Source organism: Phalaenopsis equestris, unplaced genomic scaffold (assembly GCF_001263595.1).
Source record: "Phalaenopsis equestris unplaced genomic scaffold, ASM126359v1 Scaffold211921, whole genome shotgun sequence".
Taxonomy (NCBI): Eukaryota; Viridiplantae; Streptophyta; class Magnoliopsida; order Asparagales; family Orchidaceae; genus Phalaenopsis; species Phalaenopsis equestris.
The window spans coordinates 49,062-70,553 of NW_018230889.1; the positions used below are offsets into that span (position 1 = coordinate 49,062).

A 21,492-nucleotide genomic window follows, 5' to 3' on the forward strand; every position below is an offset into this window, starting at 1 on the left:
AACACCTACTCTTTAATCTCTGGTTATAGATAGTCTACATAGGTATTCTTTCATTGATATTGGTTTAAGGTGCCTCTGCCCAATCTTTTTTGGGCAGATCCTTTTAACATATCCTTAAGAGGTTTATCACACGTAGGTTCTCCACATTATTATTTTTTCTCTTATTTGTCGCTTTGTCTTATGTCCCTCCTTTCCGGTTCCTCTATTCTCCTGATCATTCATATGACTAGAAAGAGAGACTTATCCGGAAAAGGGAAGTATATGACGATCGATAGGCTAGTGGCTTCTTCTAAAATAAAAGAGAAAAAACGAACGAAAATAACTACCATATAAGTTTTATATTGCATGGAATAATTAAGATTATCACATGAATAAACATCATAAACATATGATCACAAGTAATAGTATGGCACATGAACCCAATCCATATGTGTAGCACATAAACCACCAGATTTAAATTTCCTTTCTTTTCTCTTTAATTTTATTCATTCTTTTTTTTAAGGTGATGGCTTGGGTTAGGGTTACGAAGGAGGGTGGTATGGTGAATGGTTGGACTTGGGTTGGGGTTAGAAAGGAGAGGGCAAGGATGAATTGGTGAGCTCAGTTTAGGTGAGAAAGATGAAATGAGAGTAGAGTGTAAGGTGTGGTGTCTTTAAAGTTTTTGGTAGAGCTTGTGGGATGAGAATGTGATGAGTTTTGAATGTTTAGAGTTTTGGATAACTGAGGAGGTTTAATGGTTTCTATGTGTGAAGAGTTTGGATAAGATTGAATCGAGATGAGTTGGAAGTTTCATTTGGTATTTCAAGTTAAGGTTAATGTATAGTGTGGTATGACGATAAGGTGGCTTTCAAGTAGGTTGAGAGAAGAAGAGAAATGGTGGGTCATGTTGTGTGTTTTTTAGGTTAGAGTTAGGGTTAGAGAATGGATGTTTAGTGTTTTGATTTCAGGTTAGAGTCAGGTGTAAGTGTGTGGTGACTTGTGCAAGAGGTTTTAGGTACGAGTAAGTAAAGAAGGATGGAGTGCGTGAAGGTCTTAATTTAGGGTTTGGGAAAGAAAAGTAGTGTTAAGGCCTCAGTTTATGGTTTAAAAAGGAAAGAGTAGTGGTAAGGTCTTGTGTATAGTGAGAAATTGAGAAAGAAGTGGGTGGGAGCTCAGTTTGGGTAATGAAATTGAAAGGTTAAGGTTTGGTCATGGGGAGAAACGCGTAGGAATGGTCATGTGGGTCTTGGTTTTGGTGATAAATAAGAAGGGATAGAGAGATAGACTAGGGTATGGTGAGAAGTAAGACGAAAAAAGGAGATCCATCAAAATTTCCTAGTCTACATCATGCAAAGTTCAATTGAAATGAAAAAGGATAAGGACTTATACCTTTGCTTGGGTTTTTCTAATGAATTTTGCTTGAAATAAATGTCCTCCTTACTTTCCTTGGTGATGCTCTCAGTTAGAAGATAAGAGAGGGGAATGAGGGGTTTCTCGGTTCATGGAGAGGAGAGGAGAGGACGAGGGACTTGGTGGTTTCACTTTATAGGGAAAAATGAGAGAGAACATTTCTCAAGTTGGGGAGAAGAGAGGAGAGGGAAGTCATAATAATGAGAGAGGGAGAGAATATGTGGGCGGGTTTTGGTTGAGGAACATTTAAGTGGGAAAAAAAGAGAGGGAATGGCTAAGAGGGAGTGGAGAAAATTTTGAATTTTGGATGTAGGGGAATCCAAATTTGGGGTGGTTATAGTGGTTAGAGAAAAAAAAATGTACACTACATTTTGAAGAGAAAAATGCAAGGAATTTGTGGTCCGATTAGATGTGAGAAAGCTTGTTTTTAGCTCAAGATATTTTTCAATTTGAAGTGGCTTGGTATTTATGACTAAAATTATGACTTTAGCTCATTTCATAGAGAAAAATACAAGAAATTTGGTGAGGAAATTGGTTTTAGCCAAAATGGGCCCCATCTCATAATTTTTCATGTCGAAGTGTGGGTCCCACCTTTTAAGAGAAAATTTTGATATATTTTGAGTTGGAGCTTTTGGTGGGGTTTCTTGAATTAAATGATGTTTTTTCCGGTCATATTTAAGTTTATTAAAGTTTAGTTTCGACTTGAATCTATTTTGAAGTCATTATAAGGATTATTATTTTACTATTAAACTTATCATCTAAATTATCGTCGACTTAACATTCCTCCAAACGGAGTCATATTCTAGAACGAAGGAGTTTATTTAAAAGATTTTGATGATCCGGATGTACTCATTAAGCTCGTTTTAAAAAGTAATTATTTGTTGAAACATTTTTATTTGGGAATTTTTTTCATGCACGAAAGCCCAAATTGCATAATTTTGCATAAAAAATGGTCGCAGATGATCATAAAACTTGTTTGCATGCTCCTCATAAGTTATTATAAACTTCATGTAACATACCGAAAATATTTATGATCACCAAATTACTATATGGCGAAATTGTTATTTCACGGTGCTTGTTGAAATATTCATGTATGAAAAATTGAAGTGAAACATTTCATATAAAAATTTTATCATATAATCATCAAACTTGTTTACATAGTTTTTATATGTGATAATAAATATCACTGAACTTCTAGAATGAAGTTCAAAATCTTACGATGATATCTGGAGAGAAAACGATAAATTCAGTGTGCATTTTGGTTAAGACAGAGTTTTTAGGTCAAATTTAGGGTTTTGTTGGAGTTGGTTGTATTGATTTTGTTTTGATTTATTTGATTTCAATTATGTTTAGTTAGATATTAACTTAGGGATTATTGGTTTTCGTTCAAGTTTTATATAAAGTGAGGTTCAATTAGATATGAGCCAAGGAAATCAATTGACTAAAAAGTGAGGTCAATAATGACCAACAAATTAGTTTATTTTTCTTGCAGTGATCAAAGTAAGCAAAAAAGTAGCTTCATGATGCCACCAATTTAAAATCAATTATAGTAACACACAATTTAATTATAACTAATACTAGGGAAGATTTACATACATACCATGTAATTCCTATGCATTTCCATATCTAACGCATAAACTTCAATTTTAACATATATGCTACTTTACCTATTCATAAAAAAAAGATGTATTTTACTTTTTAAGACTTAAAATAGTGGTATTTATATGTAATATGAAAGATTTGGATGGTATAAATGTAAAAAAAGTAAACTTTAGTGATTAGAATTGTATAAATAGAAATTAGTTGGCATACATGCAAATGCCCCCTAATGTTAAATATAAACCAGGTTTAAGTTCTCCGATTAAACTTAGTTCATATGGTAGAATAAAACAGGAACAAAATCTATTTATAGTCATTATTTTAACATAAGAAAATAATACACCCATTGCTTCATTTTTTTTTTTTCTTTTTGACGTTTGAATACAAATAAAGGCTTATGCACTGTATATATATTTTTCATATAAGAGAATGCAAAAAATTTATAACTAGAGTTGAAAAATAGTCGATAAAGAGAAAAGAAGAAGATAGTAATAGTACATAAAGTTTATAGGACTTGAGCCATGATATTTATAGTGGAGGAAGTTTGAGTAAGATAACTTGAGCACCATGTTGAGGGCAAAGAGTTAAAATAGTGTGAGGAGCATGGGTATAAGATGGTGACAATTCAGCTGAAAAGCGTTGCAGAATTCTCGCCAAGGCCATTTTTGCTTCTATAAGTGCAAAGCTCTGGCCGATGCAGATTCGAGGACCCCAACCAAATGGAAAAAAGATGAGTTGGTTCTTTGTTGCATTTGAAACTCCTTCAGAAAATCTATCAGGGTTGAATTCTTCAGCATCCTCACCCCAAAACTCCTTGCTATGATGGAGGAGGAGGATAGGCAACACAAGTTGCACTTCTGGAGGAAAAGTAAACTCTCCCAACTTTACTTCTTTGTAAGTTTGTCGAAGAAGTGTGACTCCAGGTGGATATAATCTTAGAACCTCATAGAGAATCATAGTCAGCTGAAAAAAGAGTATCGGATCTTAGTATAGCGACCTTAGCATCAGCTATAGAAGGTCTATGGAGTGTTTTGAGGAAACTTTTTGTTAAAAAACAGGAAGCATGAAGATGTAACATTTTAAAATTATATATATAAGAATATATTTACATAAAATACACAGATAAAAATATCCCACGTTATATCATGAATTTTAAGTAAAAATTCTATGTTTATAGTTAATATTTTCTTATTTTGAATAAATATCTTTATATCCTTATTCATTTATGTATCAAGATATGCTTATTCAATTTTTCTGACAATCATGTGTTTCATAGAAATAAGAGCAAAATTTGAACTAGTTAGTGAATCAAAGGTTGTTATTCTTGGTACATCCATAAAACTAAAGGCTTTTTTTCCTTAGTAATAATAAAAATAAACTAATGAATTGCACTTAGATGAAAAGCAACAGATACATTGATACTTACAATCCTTAATCGGTTTAATTCCTCAAAGGTAGGTTTGTTTTGGCCAAACACCTGCAAAACCTCTTCTCTTGCCTGATCCTGCCAGTATGGATGCATGCTGAGTAAAATCATGGTCCATGTAAGAAGAACTGATGTTGTCTCCTGACCAGCAAAGTAAAATAGCTTGCACTCCTCAATCACGTCATTTGTGGTTAGATTAACATCTTGGAGGTGATCTCCTTCTTGATCATGCCTTTGGTTTGATTCCATCAACAAGCCCAACAAGTCATTAGGAACAACTTCACCTTTTTTTATCACATGTTCTCTCTGTTCAATCATGATTTTAAGTAATGCAACAATCTCCTTGTGGATTTTGCTCCTTCGCTTGTTCTTTTGGGTGGGTATAAATCTATAATTCCAATGGTTGGTTATATTCTTGCAAGTAAAATAAAAAATCAATGAAACTTAATAGCTTTTCAGTAGAAAAATTAAAAATCATTTTTTTATCTATAAAACTATTTTTTAAATAATTGCAATATGATTCAAGATCTAGTTTATTAAATATGAATTTCCAAAAGGTTTTTATCTAAAACATGCTTCTCAACATGTATCTAAAGTTAAGCAATAGTTAAAAAATGAATCTAATATCAAATATAAAACAATATTTAAAATTAGAACTAAATTTAAAAATTAAATCAACATTGAATGCCGAATTGAACTAGAATCTAAATCCATCATCAATTGTGGAATTGAATTCTATGCCTTTTGATCTTGTGGATAAAGAAAGAAACTCTGAAAGCACAACACAAAACAAATTACCATTAAAAAAAAATTATTCATATGTTCAATAAGAGAATTATTGATTTTTAAATTTGAACTAGGCTTCTTTATTATAAAGCTATAAAAAGAATCCAACAAATATAACTACCTACAAGACAACTATCAAGATTAGCATTCCCTAGAAAACAAAAGGTTAAACCTCCATCCAATTGGTTGAAATCAGAGTACATAATTCATCTCTTACTAATTATAAGGCATTTTAGCTAGTTTTCTTTGATTTTTTTTTTTCAAATACATGATAGGCACATTATATTTGCTGTTTATCAGTTTAAGGAAAATTTTATGAATTTTAGAAAAAGTTAAATTTATATTTTTTTCATAATCTTTCATGGAATTGGCTATATTATTTTCATTGAGAAATACAAAAATTTTTTTAGCATTTTGTTATTGAATATATCCTATTGCTTCAAATTAATAATTAATATGCATGATTTGCATAAAGCAAATTGCTAATTATGATAATTAAAACATAGGACATATGCGAACAAGAGATATGTACAAATTAAATGAAATGATAAGATGATATAATTCATCTACACCTGAACAATTTCCTAAGAAAATCCTTAAGAAACTAACTGCTAGAAGAATATGGTTCTGTAAAGTCATAAAACAAATTTGGATTACTTGTAAGTTAAAAATCCTTAGAGAAAGTAATAGTAAATCCCTATTTTCATGTAAATGTCCTACGCCAAAATGTTTGAGAACTTGAGAAAAAAACGACATTTGTTTCGAGAAAATTAGAAAATAAAAAAGTACCTAAAACCAGGGATATACAAATTCCGAGAAGCCTGCATCACAAGCTCCATTTGCTCTCGCAGCAGTTCAAAAATGCGTCGTCCCACATTATAGCTGCTACCAAATGCCGAACGGGAGATGATGTCTCCCGAAAGCTTCTGAAATTCAGACCAAACATTTGTCTCAAACACACCCACATTATCAGCCAAGTCCTCCCATCGACTTATCAGCTCATCACAACAAGCAGAAAATGCTGGCATCATTATCTATACACACCAAAAAAAAGGAATATTTAAATACATACCATTCAATTCCTATGTATTTACAAATTACAATGGCGACGTATTTGATGTCATAGCAAAGATTTAGTTGGTATGATTATATAAAGCAAAATTTAGGCGTTAGATATGTAAATACCTTCAACTTTTCAACATGGAAGGCAGGGCTGACGATTCTCCTGCGTTTGACCCATTTCTCGCCTTCACAAACAGCAAGGCCCACAAAAAGTTGCCTTGAAATTGCGGTTGGTTTTACCTTCTCAAATTGGCCAAATTTAGTAGATAGAATGCTCTTTACAAGCTCAGGATCCATGATGATCACCCTGGGATGAGGGCGATAAGGCCCAAACCAAAAAAATGCCGCCTTGTTCTTACCTGTATGCATTTTGTTTTGGAAGACTTCCATGCATGCCACTAATTCCTATATATTTACATATCTAACACTACCTATGACATAAAAGGTGCGGTCACTTTTTACTAGTCAAAACTGTGATATTTTTTTGTTTAAAAATAAAGTATGGGAGGTATACATGTAAAAATTAAAATTTAGGTGGTAGGTAGATATGTAGCAATTGGGTGGTATGGATGTAAATGGCCCCCTTTTTTTAACAAATAAAACTAGAAATAGACCATGAGATCAAATTTCCCAGACAAGAATCTAATCTGATAAATTTGGCTTTGTAATTGAGACTGAATTGTAAAGAATCTAAAAAAATTGTGTTAAGAGAATGCAAAAAAAAAACAATTAATTAAATAAAGAAAGATTTACATACACACCACTTAATTCTTATTCATTTACATTTCTAACATCTAAACTTAATATATATATATATATATGTCATCTTATTTGTACATAAAAGTTAAGAAAAAAAGGGATATTTTTTATGTGATCTGAAAGATTTAGGTGGAATAAAAGGCGAATGTAAAGTTTAGATGTTAGGCATGTAAATATATAAGAATTGTGTGGTTTGTAAGTAAATGCCTCAAAAATAAATTTTCTACATAAATTTTTCATTATATTATTCCTTTGAACAGCAATACTTCTGATTAATATAGGTAATCAATTATAATTCTTGGACGATTGATAGAAATTCACCGGAATTTGGAAATACATAGTTATTTTTTGGTTTAGCTTAAGTCTGCTTGTGCGTCAATTAGCCAAAATGTATGTCTGAGAAGTCTGTTGTGGCCTAGTTGTTGTTATTACACTAAACTAATGAGTCATAATTTATAATTTATTGCTCAACATTTCCTATTTGCCTCTAATCCTACTGTAACGTGAGTTAAATTGAGCCCGATTAACCCTTGGCTTCAGAACACAGTTTAGCCAAAATTCATCCAATAAAATATTACTAGGAAATTAGTAATATGCGGTTATAAAATTTAGTATATGATAAATAGTTAATTAATGTATAATTTTTAAAATAAAAATTTATAATTCCTTTGATTTTATTAATGATTAATTTAAATTTTACTTAAGTTTAATTTTATTTTATATGCATTAACTATGCCAAATTTTTAATAATAACTGATGTGTGCCGGAAGATCTACGAAGATAGAGTAAGAAATTAGCATATTAATATTGCACGACAAAGAGATAAAAGAGTAGTGGGAGGAGAAACCACGATTTTACATGAAAAATCCTAGAAAGAGAAAAAAAATCACTGGTACGTAATTATGAGTACATATACTCACTCTTCTCCTAAATTAGAGAAGATAAAATTACAAAGTTAATGTATAATGGTAATTCAACAATAATAGTAAGGGCAGCAAAGACCGTAATTTATTGCTATGATGACAATAACCCACCATGAATGCTGCTGACAGTGGATGTAGTGCCAACTAATCGTAAAGATCGTAGTTGAATGTTGTGGTTGTTATTCACTTTGTAAGTCAACATGGTTGTTTTAGAAGCATCAGTTGGTCATAAATGTCTTAGTAGGGAGCTGCAGAAGCTATGAGCCACGTATGCTGCAATAACAACTCTAAGTTCTAAGGGCCAGAGTTAGGAGTTTCATCAGCTGTGAACCACGTAAGTCGATGTGGTCATGTTGTCTGTAATGATGAACTGCGATAATGTCTATAACCCATAAATGTCGGAATTGGAGGCTGCACGAGCTATGAATCATGTATTTCGTAGTTGGTCGCATAGGTCATAGTGGTGAGATGCAATAACGTTCGTAGGTCATAGAGGCTAGAGTTTAGAGCTACATGAGTTGTGAGTCATAGTTGGTCATGTTGGTCATGGTGATTAGCCGCAGTAATGTTCGTAGACCACAAAGGTCATAATTTGGAGTTGCATGAGCTACGGACCACGTAGGTCATAGTTTTTCATGTAGACCATAATGGTGAGCTATAATAACTTTTGTATGACACAAAGGCTAGAGTTTTCAACTACATGAGCTATAGTGTGTAAGAGGTCATGCACGCCGTAGTGGCGAGATATAATAACATATGTATGTCATAGAGGTTGAAGTAGGGATTTGTATGAGTGGACCACGAGGTCGTAGTTGATCACATAGTCCTTCGTGGTAAGCTACAATAACGTCAATAGGTCATATAGGACAAAGTTGAGAGTTACATGAGTTGTGGACCACATAGGCCGTAATTGAAAGACGTGATAGTAGTTGGTCGCGTTGGCCATAATGTTGAGCTACAATAATATCCGTATGTCATAGAAGCTGGAGTTGGGAGCTGCATGAGTTGTGGACCACGTTGGTAATAATTTGTCGCATAGGTCGTAGCGGTAAGCTACAATAATGTTTATATGTCATCGAGGCCACAGTTGTGAGTTATGTGAGTTGTGGACCATATAGATTCTAGTTTTTCAAATAAGTCACAGTGTGAGTTGTAATAGCATCAATTAGTCTCAAAGGCCAAAGCAGGGAGCTGCAATGAGGGAACTTAAAGAGCTTAAAGAAGGTCATCATCTTCCTAAGTACTACAGTTGTGAGTAGTTAATCATACTGGGGTGCGTTGTTACATCATCTTTGTGGTGTGATATTTCATCATCTTCAGAGATGTCATTAAAGCATCTTTAATATGCAACATTTCAAAATCTTCAGGGGTGTTTCATTACACCCAGCATTACTTTGTAAGGTATAGCTAAGGAGGCAGGAATGGGACAATGGCAAACGACGAGCAGTGGTCTATGGTGGTTGACAGTTGTAGAAGAAAAAAGTAGTTGTTAAGTCTTCAGTCTAAAATAACTCAAGAAATTGACTCTTTCTCTTCTCATTTAAGGCTAGGACTAGCTTCAGATTGCCTCCTCTAATTTAAGGCCTAGGTTCCCTTTTATAAAAGTCGTAGGACTCTTTTTGTAGAGTCCAAAATTGGTCTTATTATAAATAAGGATGGAATCCAAACTACTCCATCAGACACCTCAGAAATATTTCCTTGAAATGATGATATTTTGTTGACATTTAAGTCTCTTAACTATATGGGAATTAACCGATCTTGGGCTCATTGAATTTATCTCACTGAGATGCTTGATTTAAATAAAAGCTTTTTAGATTTGGAATCCATTTGACCTTCCAACTAGTCACCCAAAGATGATTAGAGCTTAATTTGACTCAGATTGGGCTGACTTTTGTGTTATTGGGTCCATCCCATTAAGTCGGCCAATTTGATTTTAAGTTTGCTGAAATTGAAGTTTTAGATGATTTTTAATTTGATTTTAAATGTTTTATGCAAAAAAAATATCTCGAGATTCATGCCACTTCTCAAGATTCGTGCCAAATGAGAAAATTTATTGATGGTTTATCGATTGCTCCACAATTTTTGTGCAATTTCAAATTTCTTCCCAAAAATTATCGAGATAGCCAAATTTTTTTGAAAATTTTAAAATTTTGTGATCGGCGTCGGCATGCAGAGGCCGACAGCTATGGTGGCGACCAGTGATGAAGGCTAGTACTGATGGCCAGAGATAAAAGTCAACGACGGCAGATGCAGGTAGAGGTAGAAGATGGTAGCAACTTATTAAATCAGGTGACAGTTGACAAGTTTCGGGGCAGTTGGGATAGCTTTGGGTCTGATTGGGTCAGTTGGGTGTTCAATTAGATGATGAGAGGATATAGTGATCAAGCAGGAAGACCGCGTTAGTGATAAGGGTACATGGACGATGGTTGACAACGACAGCGATCTGACAGATGCAAGATCAAACGATATAAAGTGGGAGTGATCTGGTGGACAAAAGGCGGCCACAGCAGCAATCCACGGGATCCATGATTTTTTTTCAAAATTTGGCCCCTTTTTATGATTTTGAGCTTATAAATAGACCAAAAAGAGGAGAAAAATTAGATTCTCATAATTAGTTATTGTGTGATCAATAAAATTCGCTTTTGCATCGTTGTTGCCTACCTTAGAGTCTCGCAGCCTATTTTTATTCAATCAATAGAGTTCCGTTTTGCATTTTTGTTGCCCACCTCAAAGTCTCCTAGCCTTTTTTTTTTCTTTTTTGTTTTTTTCCTATCAAAGACCACCCATTCTAAATTGTTGTTGCCCACTCCGGTGTCTCCCAGGCTATTTTTGTGCGATCAATGAAGCTCCCTTTTGTGTTGATGTTTTCTGCCTCAGAATCTTCCAATCTATTTTATATGCGATCAACAGAGCTCCATTAGCCTACTAACTGAGTCTCTCAACCTACTATTGAACCATAAACGGAGTTCCCTTTTGTGTTGCTATCATTCACCATTGAAGGAGATTTTTTGAGCTGCCAGTGCATTTTATGGAGAAAATTTTCTATGCCTTTGTTATACTTCCATATGAGATTTTTTGTGCTTTGAGATGCCAAATTCAAGGGAATCTTTTCCCCCAAAAAAATAGTAGAAGTAGCAAAATTTTGAGGAGGCGATGCTGACACCCTTGAAAGATGAACTGGCCTTTTCTTCAAGGTCATGGAAGACTGATCTTGCAAGGATTTACCACATCCTTGACAAGCACAAGAAGGTGAATAACTCATATGTAGTACACATATTATTATTGGTAAGTCAGTTAGCAAAGTGCAAAGATGAATTATCTTCTATGGTTGTTTTCTTCTCTCAGCAATACCAAAAACTCATGGATACTTAAGATTAACTAAGGGTGATACGGGGCTAGCCTAAATAAAAGTGTGGATACTTTGTAGGTTTTTCAATTGATGATATTATTTCTTCAAAGGGAGAATATAAAGTTTTGATGTTGGTGCACAGGAGGAGAATTTTGTTGATGCTTCAAGTAAAGGTTTAACTGATCGTGTAGTTAGACCGCAATTGATCCAAAGGGCAAGTCTTTATTCTAGGCACTAAAGCTCTCTTCTTTGGGCTCATAATGTGGGTCTAATTGAAAGTGACTTGTAGGAACGTACTCCTAATACTGAGGAGGTGTTGTAGTGGATTAGTGCTTGTATGTCTATATTGGTGGACAATTATGGAATGTTAAATGAAAAAAACTTTCAACATTGTAGTAAAGGTTTCCCCTCACATCAAACAATTCAAAGAAGCGAAGCCTTTGGGTCTCAGACTTCAAGGTTGTGTCAGACAGGACTTTACTTCCCAAAGATAATGCTAAACTAAAGTGTGTCAGAAGATCCGTGACTATATAGTAACAAATTAACGTCTTAATATTGCACGAAGATCCCACATACAAATAGATAAAAGAAAAGTAGCGGGAAGAGACACCATGATTTTTACATGTAATACACAGGGAAAGGAAAAAATCATGAGGTCTGGCTCCGTTGAAGTAATTCACTATATAATTAAAAGTACATATGTTCACTCTTCTCTTAAATTAGGGAAGATAAAATTACAAAATTGATATATAATGTTAGTTTAGTAATAATAGTTGTGAAGAACTGCAAAGGTCGAGTACAACACTATGAAGGCAATAGCTCGATAAGAATGTTGTAGATGGTAGTTGTAATGTTAGCTGGTTGTAGAGGCTATAGTTAAAATCTATGGTAGGAGTTGCTCATGCAGGCCATGCAGACCAAAGATGGTTGCTTCAAAAGCATTGGTTGACCATAAATGTTGTAATAGAGAGTTGCATGAGCTATGAACCACATAAGTCATTGATTACATAGGTCGTAATGGTGAGCTGCAATAATACTCGTTTATTGTAGATGTCGAAATTAGGAACTGCATGAGTTATGAAACATGTATGTCATATTTCATTACAAACGGTAATGGTGAGTTGTGGTAACATCCATAGGCTTTGGAGGAATAAGTTGGGACCAACATGAGCTGTGGATTACGTAGAGCGTAGTTGTTCATGCAGACTATAGTGGTGAGCTGCCATAAAGACCATAGCTCATAGAGGCCAGAATTAGGAGTTGCTTGAGCAATGGATCACACTGTAGAATCTGATTAGTGTGGCAAGATGGCATGAGGCTATTATTTGATCCGCATCACGCGAATCTTCGGCCAGCTTATTTTACATGTAATACATAGTGAAAGGAAAAAATCATGTGGTCTGGCTCAGTTGAAGTAATTCACTATGTAATTAAAAGTACATATGCTCACTCTTCTCTTAAATTAGGGAAGATAAAATTGCAAAATTGATATATAATGCTAGTTTAGTAATAATGGTTGTAAAGGACTGCAAAGGTCGAGTACAATACTATGAAGGCAATAGCCCCCCAAGAATGTTGTAGATGGTAGTTCTAATGTTAGCTAGTTGTAGAGCCTATAGTTAAAATCTATGGTAGCAGTTGCTCATGCAGGCCATGCAGACCAAAGATAGTTGCTTCAGAAGCATCGGTTGACCATAAAAATTGTAATAGAGAGTTGCATGAGCTATGAGCAACATAAGTCATTGATTACATAGGTCGTAATGGTGAGCTGCAATAATACTCGTTTATTGTAGATATCGGAATTATCAACTGCATGAGTTATGAAACATGTATATCATATTTCATTACAGACGGTAATGGTGAGCTATGGTAACATCCATAGACTTTGGAGGACGAAGTTGGGACCAGCATGAGCTGTGGATTACGTAGAGCGTAGTTGTTCATACAGGCTATGCAGACTATAGTGGTGAGCTGCCATAAAGACATAGCTCATAGAGGCCAGAATTAGGAGTTGCTTGAGCAATGGATCACACTGTAGGATCTGATTAGTGTGGCAAGATGGCATGAGGCTGTTATTTAATCCGCATCACGTGAATCTTCGGCCAGTTGTTGTGGTACTCTGCTAGCCATTCCACCCAGTGGGTCCATGGAACCAGCAAACCCATTCCAGCTACACCTACTAACCTACTCTAGCCCATCGACCTAATGCACTAGTTCAACTGTCGACTAGTTCCTCCACCGCGACAAGTCACCACCCATTGCCACAAGACGCTTTTCACCCGTCACCCATGCCAACTGTCATTGGATGTCACCCATTGTCATATACCAAGGACCACTAGTCTCAATCAACCACTAGTCATTTTTGACCAATCGTCACTGTTGATCATCAATTGTCGCCATCAATCCTTGTTTAACACCATTGCCTGCCCCCACAAGCCGCTGCTAGCCACCGCCATTAGAATATTTCAAATTTTCATATGTTTTTAAAAATTTTATTATTTTGATAATTTTTGGACAAGCAAACGACATCGCTAAAAAATTCAGGGGCAACTAATACATCATCGACAAATTTTATTGTTAGCCATAAAAGTCAAGGCGATTAACATGAATCTCAATGTATTTTTAGCAAGAAAAATTTAAACTCAAATCAAATGACATACATAACCCCAATTTTAGCAAATTTGTAGTTGAACTGACTAGCTCAACTAGATGGAACTAATGACACCAAAATTGCCCTAATCTGAGTCAAATCAAGCTTAAATCATGGAAGCTTTAGGGAGTTAAAAGATCGAATATATTCCAAATTTAATAATCTTACAGTTAAATTGAGCATCTTCGTGAGATGAATCTAAGTAGCCCAATATCACTTAGTTTCAACATCATGAAGGCACTTAAATGTTCAAAAAAATATTATTTGATTGTGAGAATCTCCTAGTCGTCTGATGGAGTGGTCTGGATTCCTTCCTAATTTATAGAGAAGACACTCCTAGACTCTATAAATAGAGTCTTGCCTCCTTTATGAAATCAAACCCAGACCTTGAACTAGAGGACCAACGACTAGAGCTAAAGCCAATCCTCAAGAAAGAGATGAATTCTAGTACGGTTTTGAATTGAAGTCCCAAAAAATGCTTCTCACTCCTGCCGAACACCCCAGAAAACCACACACCAGTCATCGTCGACCACCATTAGCCACTCCCTGCTCATTTAAATGAACCCCCTTACAATGTCTCGACGTACGATGCAGAGTAATGATGAACCGTGCAAAGTAATGACCACTGTCATGGAGTAATGAAGTATCATATGGAGCAATGCATCATTTTAAAAATGATGTAAAGATACACCTTAAATATGGTGCTGCAACGAGCATTGAATACAATCTAACTATGCTCCCTGAAGACGATGTAAGAATGCCTTCCGAACATAGTGTGACAATGCACCCCACATACAATATAATAATGCACACAAAATATGGTACAATGGCATCCCCCAAATATGGTGTAACAATGCACCTCTCAAATGATGATTTTCTCTAAACTCATGAATTTCTCTCATCGCATTTTTTCACCATGGCCTACATCACCAACTACGGCTTATGTGGTGCACAGCTCATGCAGTTCTCAACTTTGGCATATGAGCTCTACAAGCATTATTACAACTCACTATTATGGTTTAAATGGCCAACTATGACCAACATGATCAACATATTATGCAGTTCCCAACTACGTTCTTTGTGGCCTAATAATTCTACTACAACTCACCAATATGGCTTACATTATCAAATATAGCCTATGTGGTCCACAGCTCATGCAACTCACAACTCTGGTCATTGTGGCTTAAGGGCATTATTGCAGTTCACCACTACGGTCTACGTAGAGCACAACTCGTGTAACTCCCAATATCAACCCCTATTGATTGTGAACATTATCGTATTTTATTACTATGACCGACCCAACCAATTATGGCCTACATAGTCTATAGATCATGCAACTCCCAACTCTAGCCTCTGGTGTGGTATTGCAGCTCAACATTATGACCTACATGACCAACTATAGACTACGTGGTTCACATCCCAGGCTAATTCTAACTCCAATTTATGTGACCTATAGACATTACTGTTGCTCACCATAATGACCTATATGACAACATCTGACCTACAAAGTCCATAGCTCATGCAGCTCCTGACTCCGACTTATATGGCCTATGAATATTATCGCAGCTCAATTTAATGACCTATGTGGCCAATTATGGTTTATATAGTCCACAACGCATGCAGCTCCCAACTCTGGCCTCTATGACCTACAGACATTATCGTAGCTCACCATTACAACTTACGAGACCAACTACAACCTACATGGTTCACAGCAGATAGAGCTCCTAACTATAGGTTTTATGACCTTCAGACATCATAACTCAGCACTATAGCCTATATGACCAGCTATGACCTACATAGTCCACAACTCTTGCAACTGCCAACTTTAACATGTATGACCTACAAATATTATCATAGCTTACCACTACAACCTACACGTCTATGGCCTACACTGTCCACAGCTCATGTTGCTCCCAACTCCAACCCATGTGACCGACGAATGTTATCACATCTCAACACTACGACCTACATAAGCAACTACGATTTGTGTGTTTCACTGCTCATACAGCTTTTAACTTTAGCTTTTATGGCCTACAAACGTTATCACAACTCAACACTATGACCTATGTGACTAACTACAACCTATGTGGTTCATAACTCATGCAGATCCTAAATTCAACCTATGTGGCTTAGACATCATTGCAACTCACCACTGTGACTTACATGACTAACTACATCATACGTGGTCCACAATTCATGCAGCTCTCAACTCTAGCCTTTGTGGCCTATGAACATTATCACAGCTCACCACTACATCCTATGTGACCAAATATGACATATGATTTATGTGGTCTACCGATGCTCTTAAAGCAACCATCTACAGCCTACCTAACCAATACTACCGTTATTTTCAACTATGAAATCTAAAGACTAGATGACGCTACAATCACCGTCTACAACATCTATGACAAACTAATGCCTTCATAGTAATCGACTATGGCTTTTGTGGCCATTACAAATATTACTATTGAACTATTATTGTACATCTAGATTGTAATTTCATCTTATCTAATTCAAGAGGAGACTAGGTCTCTGTAGTCATAATTACAAAATGAATTATTTCAGTAGAGCCGAATCACGTGATTTTTTTCATTCATAGAGTATTCCACGTAAAAATTGAGGGGTGTCCTCCTGCTTGATATTTTATTTGTGTTATAGCTTCGTCCAAACTAAGATGCCAAATTATTACTATACCGCGATGAAAACGCAACATAAATAAAAAAAGATTTACATACATACACACATACATACCATTTAATTCTTATACATGTACATATCTAACATCTAAACTTTAATCTTTATATATACAACATTACTTAAAATAGAGATATGAAAGATTTGGGTGTTATTAAGGTAAAAAGTAGAGTTTAGGTGTTAGGTATGTAAATATATAAGAATTGTGTGGCATGTACTTAATCGCTTCACAACAAAATTTGCTTAAAATTATAATTGCACTATCCCTTTGAACATCAATACTTCTGATTAATATTGGTAACCAATAAAGCACTACTAATGCGAGGAATGATAGAAAGAAATCCACCGGAATTAGCAGAACATAATCATTTAGTTTAAGTCTGCTTAAGCGTCAATTAGCCAACTTGTATGTCCTGGGAAGTCTTTGTGGCCTAGTTGTTCTCATTACTCAAGTCTCGAAAATGAACCACATAATTTATGATTTATTGCTCAACATTTCTTAATAAAAATAATTTTCTCCAAGTATGGCTTGATTTTGCTCTAAGCCTATTGAAATGTGAGTTAAATTAAGCCCGGGTAAAACTTGACTTCAGAACATAGTTTAGCCAGAAATTCTCAAACAATGATTTGCATAAATTTATGAAAAAAGATTTTATGAATGTGCTAAAATTCTAAGACCCACGACTTGAACTTATGATTTTCCACTAAAAGTTAAATTATATTTTTTCTGATCATCGATTATAATTATGTTGTGCTTTTTAATGTAAAATTTTGCCACTATTGCTTTGTAAATATTATCATTTTGAAAATATTCTTTCGGTTTATGTTAATAAAAAATTTAATCAAAATTAACACTACTGTTGCCACTGTGTATTACGAATGTTGTTTTGATTAAGTATTTTATGTACATAGAAGTTTTAAGAGAATGTTTGTTCGTTCATGTTCGGATCGTTTTAGTTCGAAATACTACTAATCAATTATATATATATATATATTTGATGAGTAGTATTTAAAAATAGGCAGCAAAGATTTATAATTAATTAAAAGTATTAATTATGAAAATAAAATAAAAATTATTAAATTAGATTCAAATGATTTTTTAAATCTTGTCTCAATCCTTAACATCTTCTGGCTATGTCTGGCTACGTAATTAGGGTTGTCAAAACTACTATTTGCTCGTGAGCGGCTCGTGTTCGGCTCGCTAAGCAAACGAGTCGAACACGAACACACTTTTTGAGCTCGAAATATAAACGAGCAGAACAAGAGCTAAGTCTGCGCTAATGTTTGCACCCCTGCTTTCAATAAATCCAAAAATGCAGCAAACAGTAAACTACCGCTGCGCTTTTGTCAGGATTAAGCTTGCCATGTGTAAATAACAAGACTACTTTAAGTCTACAATTACTCCAAAACCCCGCAAATCATACCTCCTTCCCCAAACCGAAGGCCAACGAAACCCTAAAAACCTCTAAGCAGCAAAAGCAAAAATTTAAAAGCAGAACAGCAGAATAGATTCACCCAAACAAACAGCTTAAAATAAAATAAAATAAACAGATTTACCTCCATAAATATCCACAAAGCGAGCTAAATGGGGATCGACTCGATCAACTATCCGGTGAGAAAGCGGCTGAGGTTTCCGGCGAGCCTCTCCGACGAGATTCCCAATATCCTTGATATCACCGAAGGGTAAACGATACCTGCTTCCCCGAAGCCCCTGCGCCCTCAGCTTGCGTTCCAAACGCCGCGGCTGGAAACATAACCATGCTAACGACCATCCGACCCAACTCGCCGCCGCGGCTATCACCGCTGTGGCTGCGAACGCCAGCCAATACACGATCTCCATCTTGTTACCTACCGAGGAGGTTTAGTCAAGAAGTTTTCTGGTTTTAAGTGCTTACTGGGGGCGGATATATACTTCTTTTTTCTTGGAATATACTATCAAAAGATACTTCTTATGTCCTGATTTTGTTCTCTGTTTTTTACCGATATTGTGGCAGCCATGATGATCAAAGAAATGAAAGGAGAAACGTCCAACTACACGTCGGAAAAAAAACTTTGCTGATATAAATTTTATTCCTTTTACTCTTGATTTTTTATTTTCAATGAACCAAATAGCTGCTAATCTTCTAGGTTAATTTACAACAATAACAATAGCAGCAACAACAACAACAACAACAACAACAACAAAAAAGAGCCTTTTATCCCACTAAGTTGGGTGGGGTCAGCTACATGAATCTTTTTTCTCCATTGAGTTATATTGAATGTCATATTTTCATGTAAGTTTAATATATTAAGATCATTTTTTATACAATATGCCTAAGTCTTTCTACATCTACCTCTGCCTTTCTGAACATAAGTTGAATTTAAAATATGTACTCTCCTAATCGGATTATTAGATGGTTACATTTAATATGACTAAACCATCTAAGATGACTCTCACTAATTTAATCCGCCACAGGAATTACACGAACCTATTATGGATAAATTCATTTCGCATTTTTTCTTTAAGTGTAAAGCCACTCGTCCACGTAAGCATTCACATCTCGACAACACTTAACTTAATTTTATGCTTCTCTTTTAAATACCAACATTATGTGTCGTAGAGCATTGCAGGTCTCACCACCATCTTATAAAATTTTCCTTTCTCCCCAAGCAGAACTTTTATATCACATAATATAATTGAAGTGTTCCTCAACTTCAACCAAGTAGCTTGATTTCTTCTTATAACATCCCCATCTATATCACCATCACTTTGAACAATAGACACAAGATATCTAAAGCATTCACCCCTTTTAATAATTTGTTCACCCATGTTACAAATATGTCACTGGAGCTACTACTACTAAAATTACACTACATGTATTCAATTTTAGTTCTACTGAAACAATGGCTTTTAGACTCCATTGTAGACCTCCATAATTAATTTTTTTCTTGATCACGTTCTTTAGTCTTATCCACAAAATTTATATCATCAACGAAAAGCATACACTAAGGTACATCCTCTTGTAAATGTCTAGTAAGAGCATCCATAACTAAAGCAAAAGGATACGGGCTTAAAGTAGATCCCTGATGTAATCCAATTGAAATAAGAAAATATTTGGTCAATCTTCTTAATGTTCAGACACAAGTAACAAATTTAGTATACATATCTTTAATGACTTGATTATAAGTCATAGAAACACCTTTCTTCTCTAATACTCTCCAAAGGATGTCCCTTGAAACCTTATCATAAGCTTTTTCTAAATCAATAAAAGTCATATGTATATCCTCCTTATTTTCTCTGTACTTCTCCATCAAACCTCTGAATAAATGATATCTTCCATAGTAAACCTACCCAAGATAAATCCAAACTAATTATGAGAAATTTTTGTAATATGACTTAACCTATGTACAAGTACTTTCTCCCATAATTTTAAGTATGACAGATCAACTTAATTTCTCTATATTTTGCACACTCTTATGCATCCCCTTTATTTTTAAAAATGAGGACCAAAATACTATTCCTCCATTCCTCAGAAATTTTCTTAAAAATTTTTATAATACCATTAAAGAGTTTAGTAAGCCAAGAAACTAAAAAATCTCCTAAATATTTCCACACTTCAATTGGGATATCATCGGGTCCAAAAGAGTCTTCACCCTTAGATTTTTTTTATAGCTTCCTCAGCTTCTTTTTTACTATTGCGATGGTAAAAATGAAATATTTTATTACTATTAACAATATTAAGATTACTAAAGTTGATTGTATCTTCAAAAACTTCATTGAAAAGTTTATCAAAATTGCTCACCCACCTATGTTGAATATCTTTTTTTTAAAAAAAGCACCTTTTGATTTTCATCTTTAATACACTTTACTTGAGTTTACTTTTCTTTTCTCATTGTTTGACTAGTTTATATATATATGTATATATATCCTTACTATCTAATTTGTTCTCCCTTCTTAGTATCCAATCTATTATAAAGATCACTAAAAGCATGATTTTTTACATCATATATTATTCGCTTAAACACCCTACAAGCCATTTTATACTTTTCCCAGTTTTCTAATATCTTACATTTAAACCAATTTTTATAAGATAACTTTGTATATTTTATCTTTTTTTGAACATTGTTATTCCACCACCATCTATTTTTATTTATAAAATTTTTTTCTTTTAATTCTCGAAGTACATCTTTCGCCACATGTTTGCTAGTGTTTGTTATTTTATCCTAAATAGAATTTTCTTCTTCACGAACATGCCACATCTCAAAATCTTGAATTTTACTAATAAAAATAATTTTATTTGTGTCTCTTAGGCACCCTAATCTAATTTTATGACTATGATTCCCACTTAGAATGACCTTACAATATTTTCATTCTTGATGACCTTTTCTTATCATAAGAAAATAATCAATATGTGTTTTATTAGATCCATTTTTATAAGTAATAATATGTTTATCTCTTTTTTTAAATAAAGTATTAGTAGTAACAAAAGCATACATTAAAGCAAAATCTAATATGACTCTACCTTCTTATTTAATCGCTCCAAAACCTTAGTCACCATGAATATTTCTATAATCTTGTAATGCTCTACCGACATGTCCATTTAAATCTCCTCCAATAAAAAATTCTTTCTTTAAGAGGTATCATTTCTATTAATTCTTCTAGACCATTCCAGAATTATTCTTTGGATCCTTAATCTAAACCCATTTTAGGAGCATAAGCACTTATAATATTAAAAATCTTAGTATCAACAACAATCTAGGCTATAATTTTATCTCCAATTCTATTAATTTTACAATATTATCTTTAAAACTCTTATCTATAATTACACCTACACCATTTCTAGTGCAACTTTTACCTGAGTAACAATTTAATAAC

At 34.4% G+C, this 21,492-nt stretch overlaps 1 protein-coding gene across 1 annotated transcript; it reads right to left on the reverse strand.

Moving 5' to 3' along the window:
* Positions 1 to 3,432: 3,432 nt before the first annotated feature.
* Positions 3,433 to 18,503, reverse strand: LOC110036863 (cytochrome P450 CYP72A219-like). Its single transcript, XM_020741414.1, has 5 exons — positions 18,195 to 18,503; positions 6,386 to 6,621; positions 5,990 to 6,234; positions 4,415 to 4,802; positions 3,433 to 3,951 (listed from the first exon to the last, which is right to left on the reverse strand). The coding sequence occupies exons 1-5, from the start codon at positions 18,475 to 18,477 to the stop codon at positions 3,517 to 3,519; spliced, it is 1,587 nt and encodes a 528-aa protein (XP_020597073.1). The 5' UTR covers positions 18,478 to 18,503; the 3' UTR covers positions 3,433 to 3,516.
* Positions 18,504 to 21,492: the final 2,989 nt, after the last annotated feature.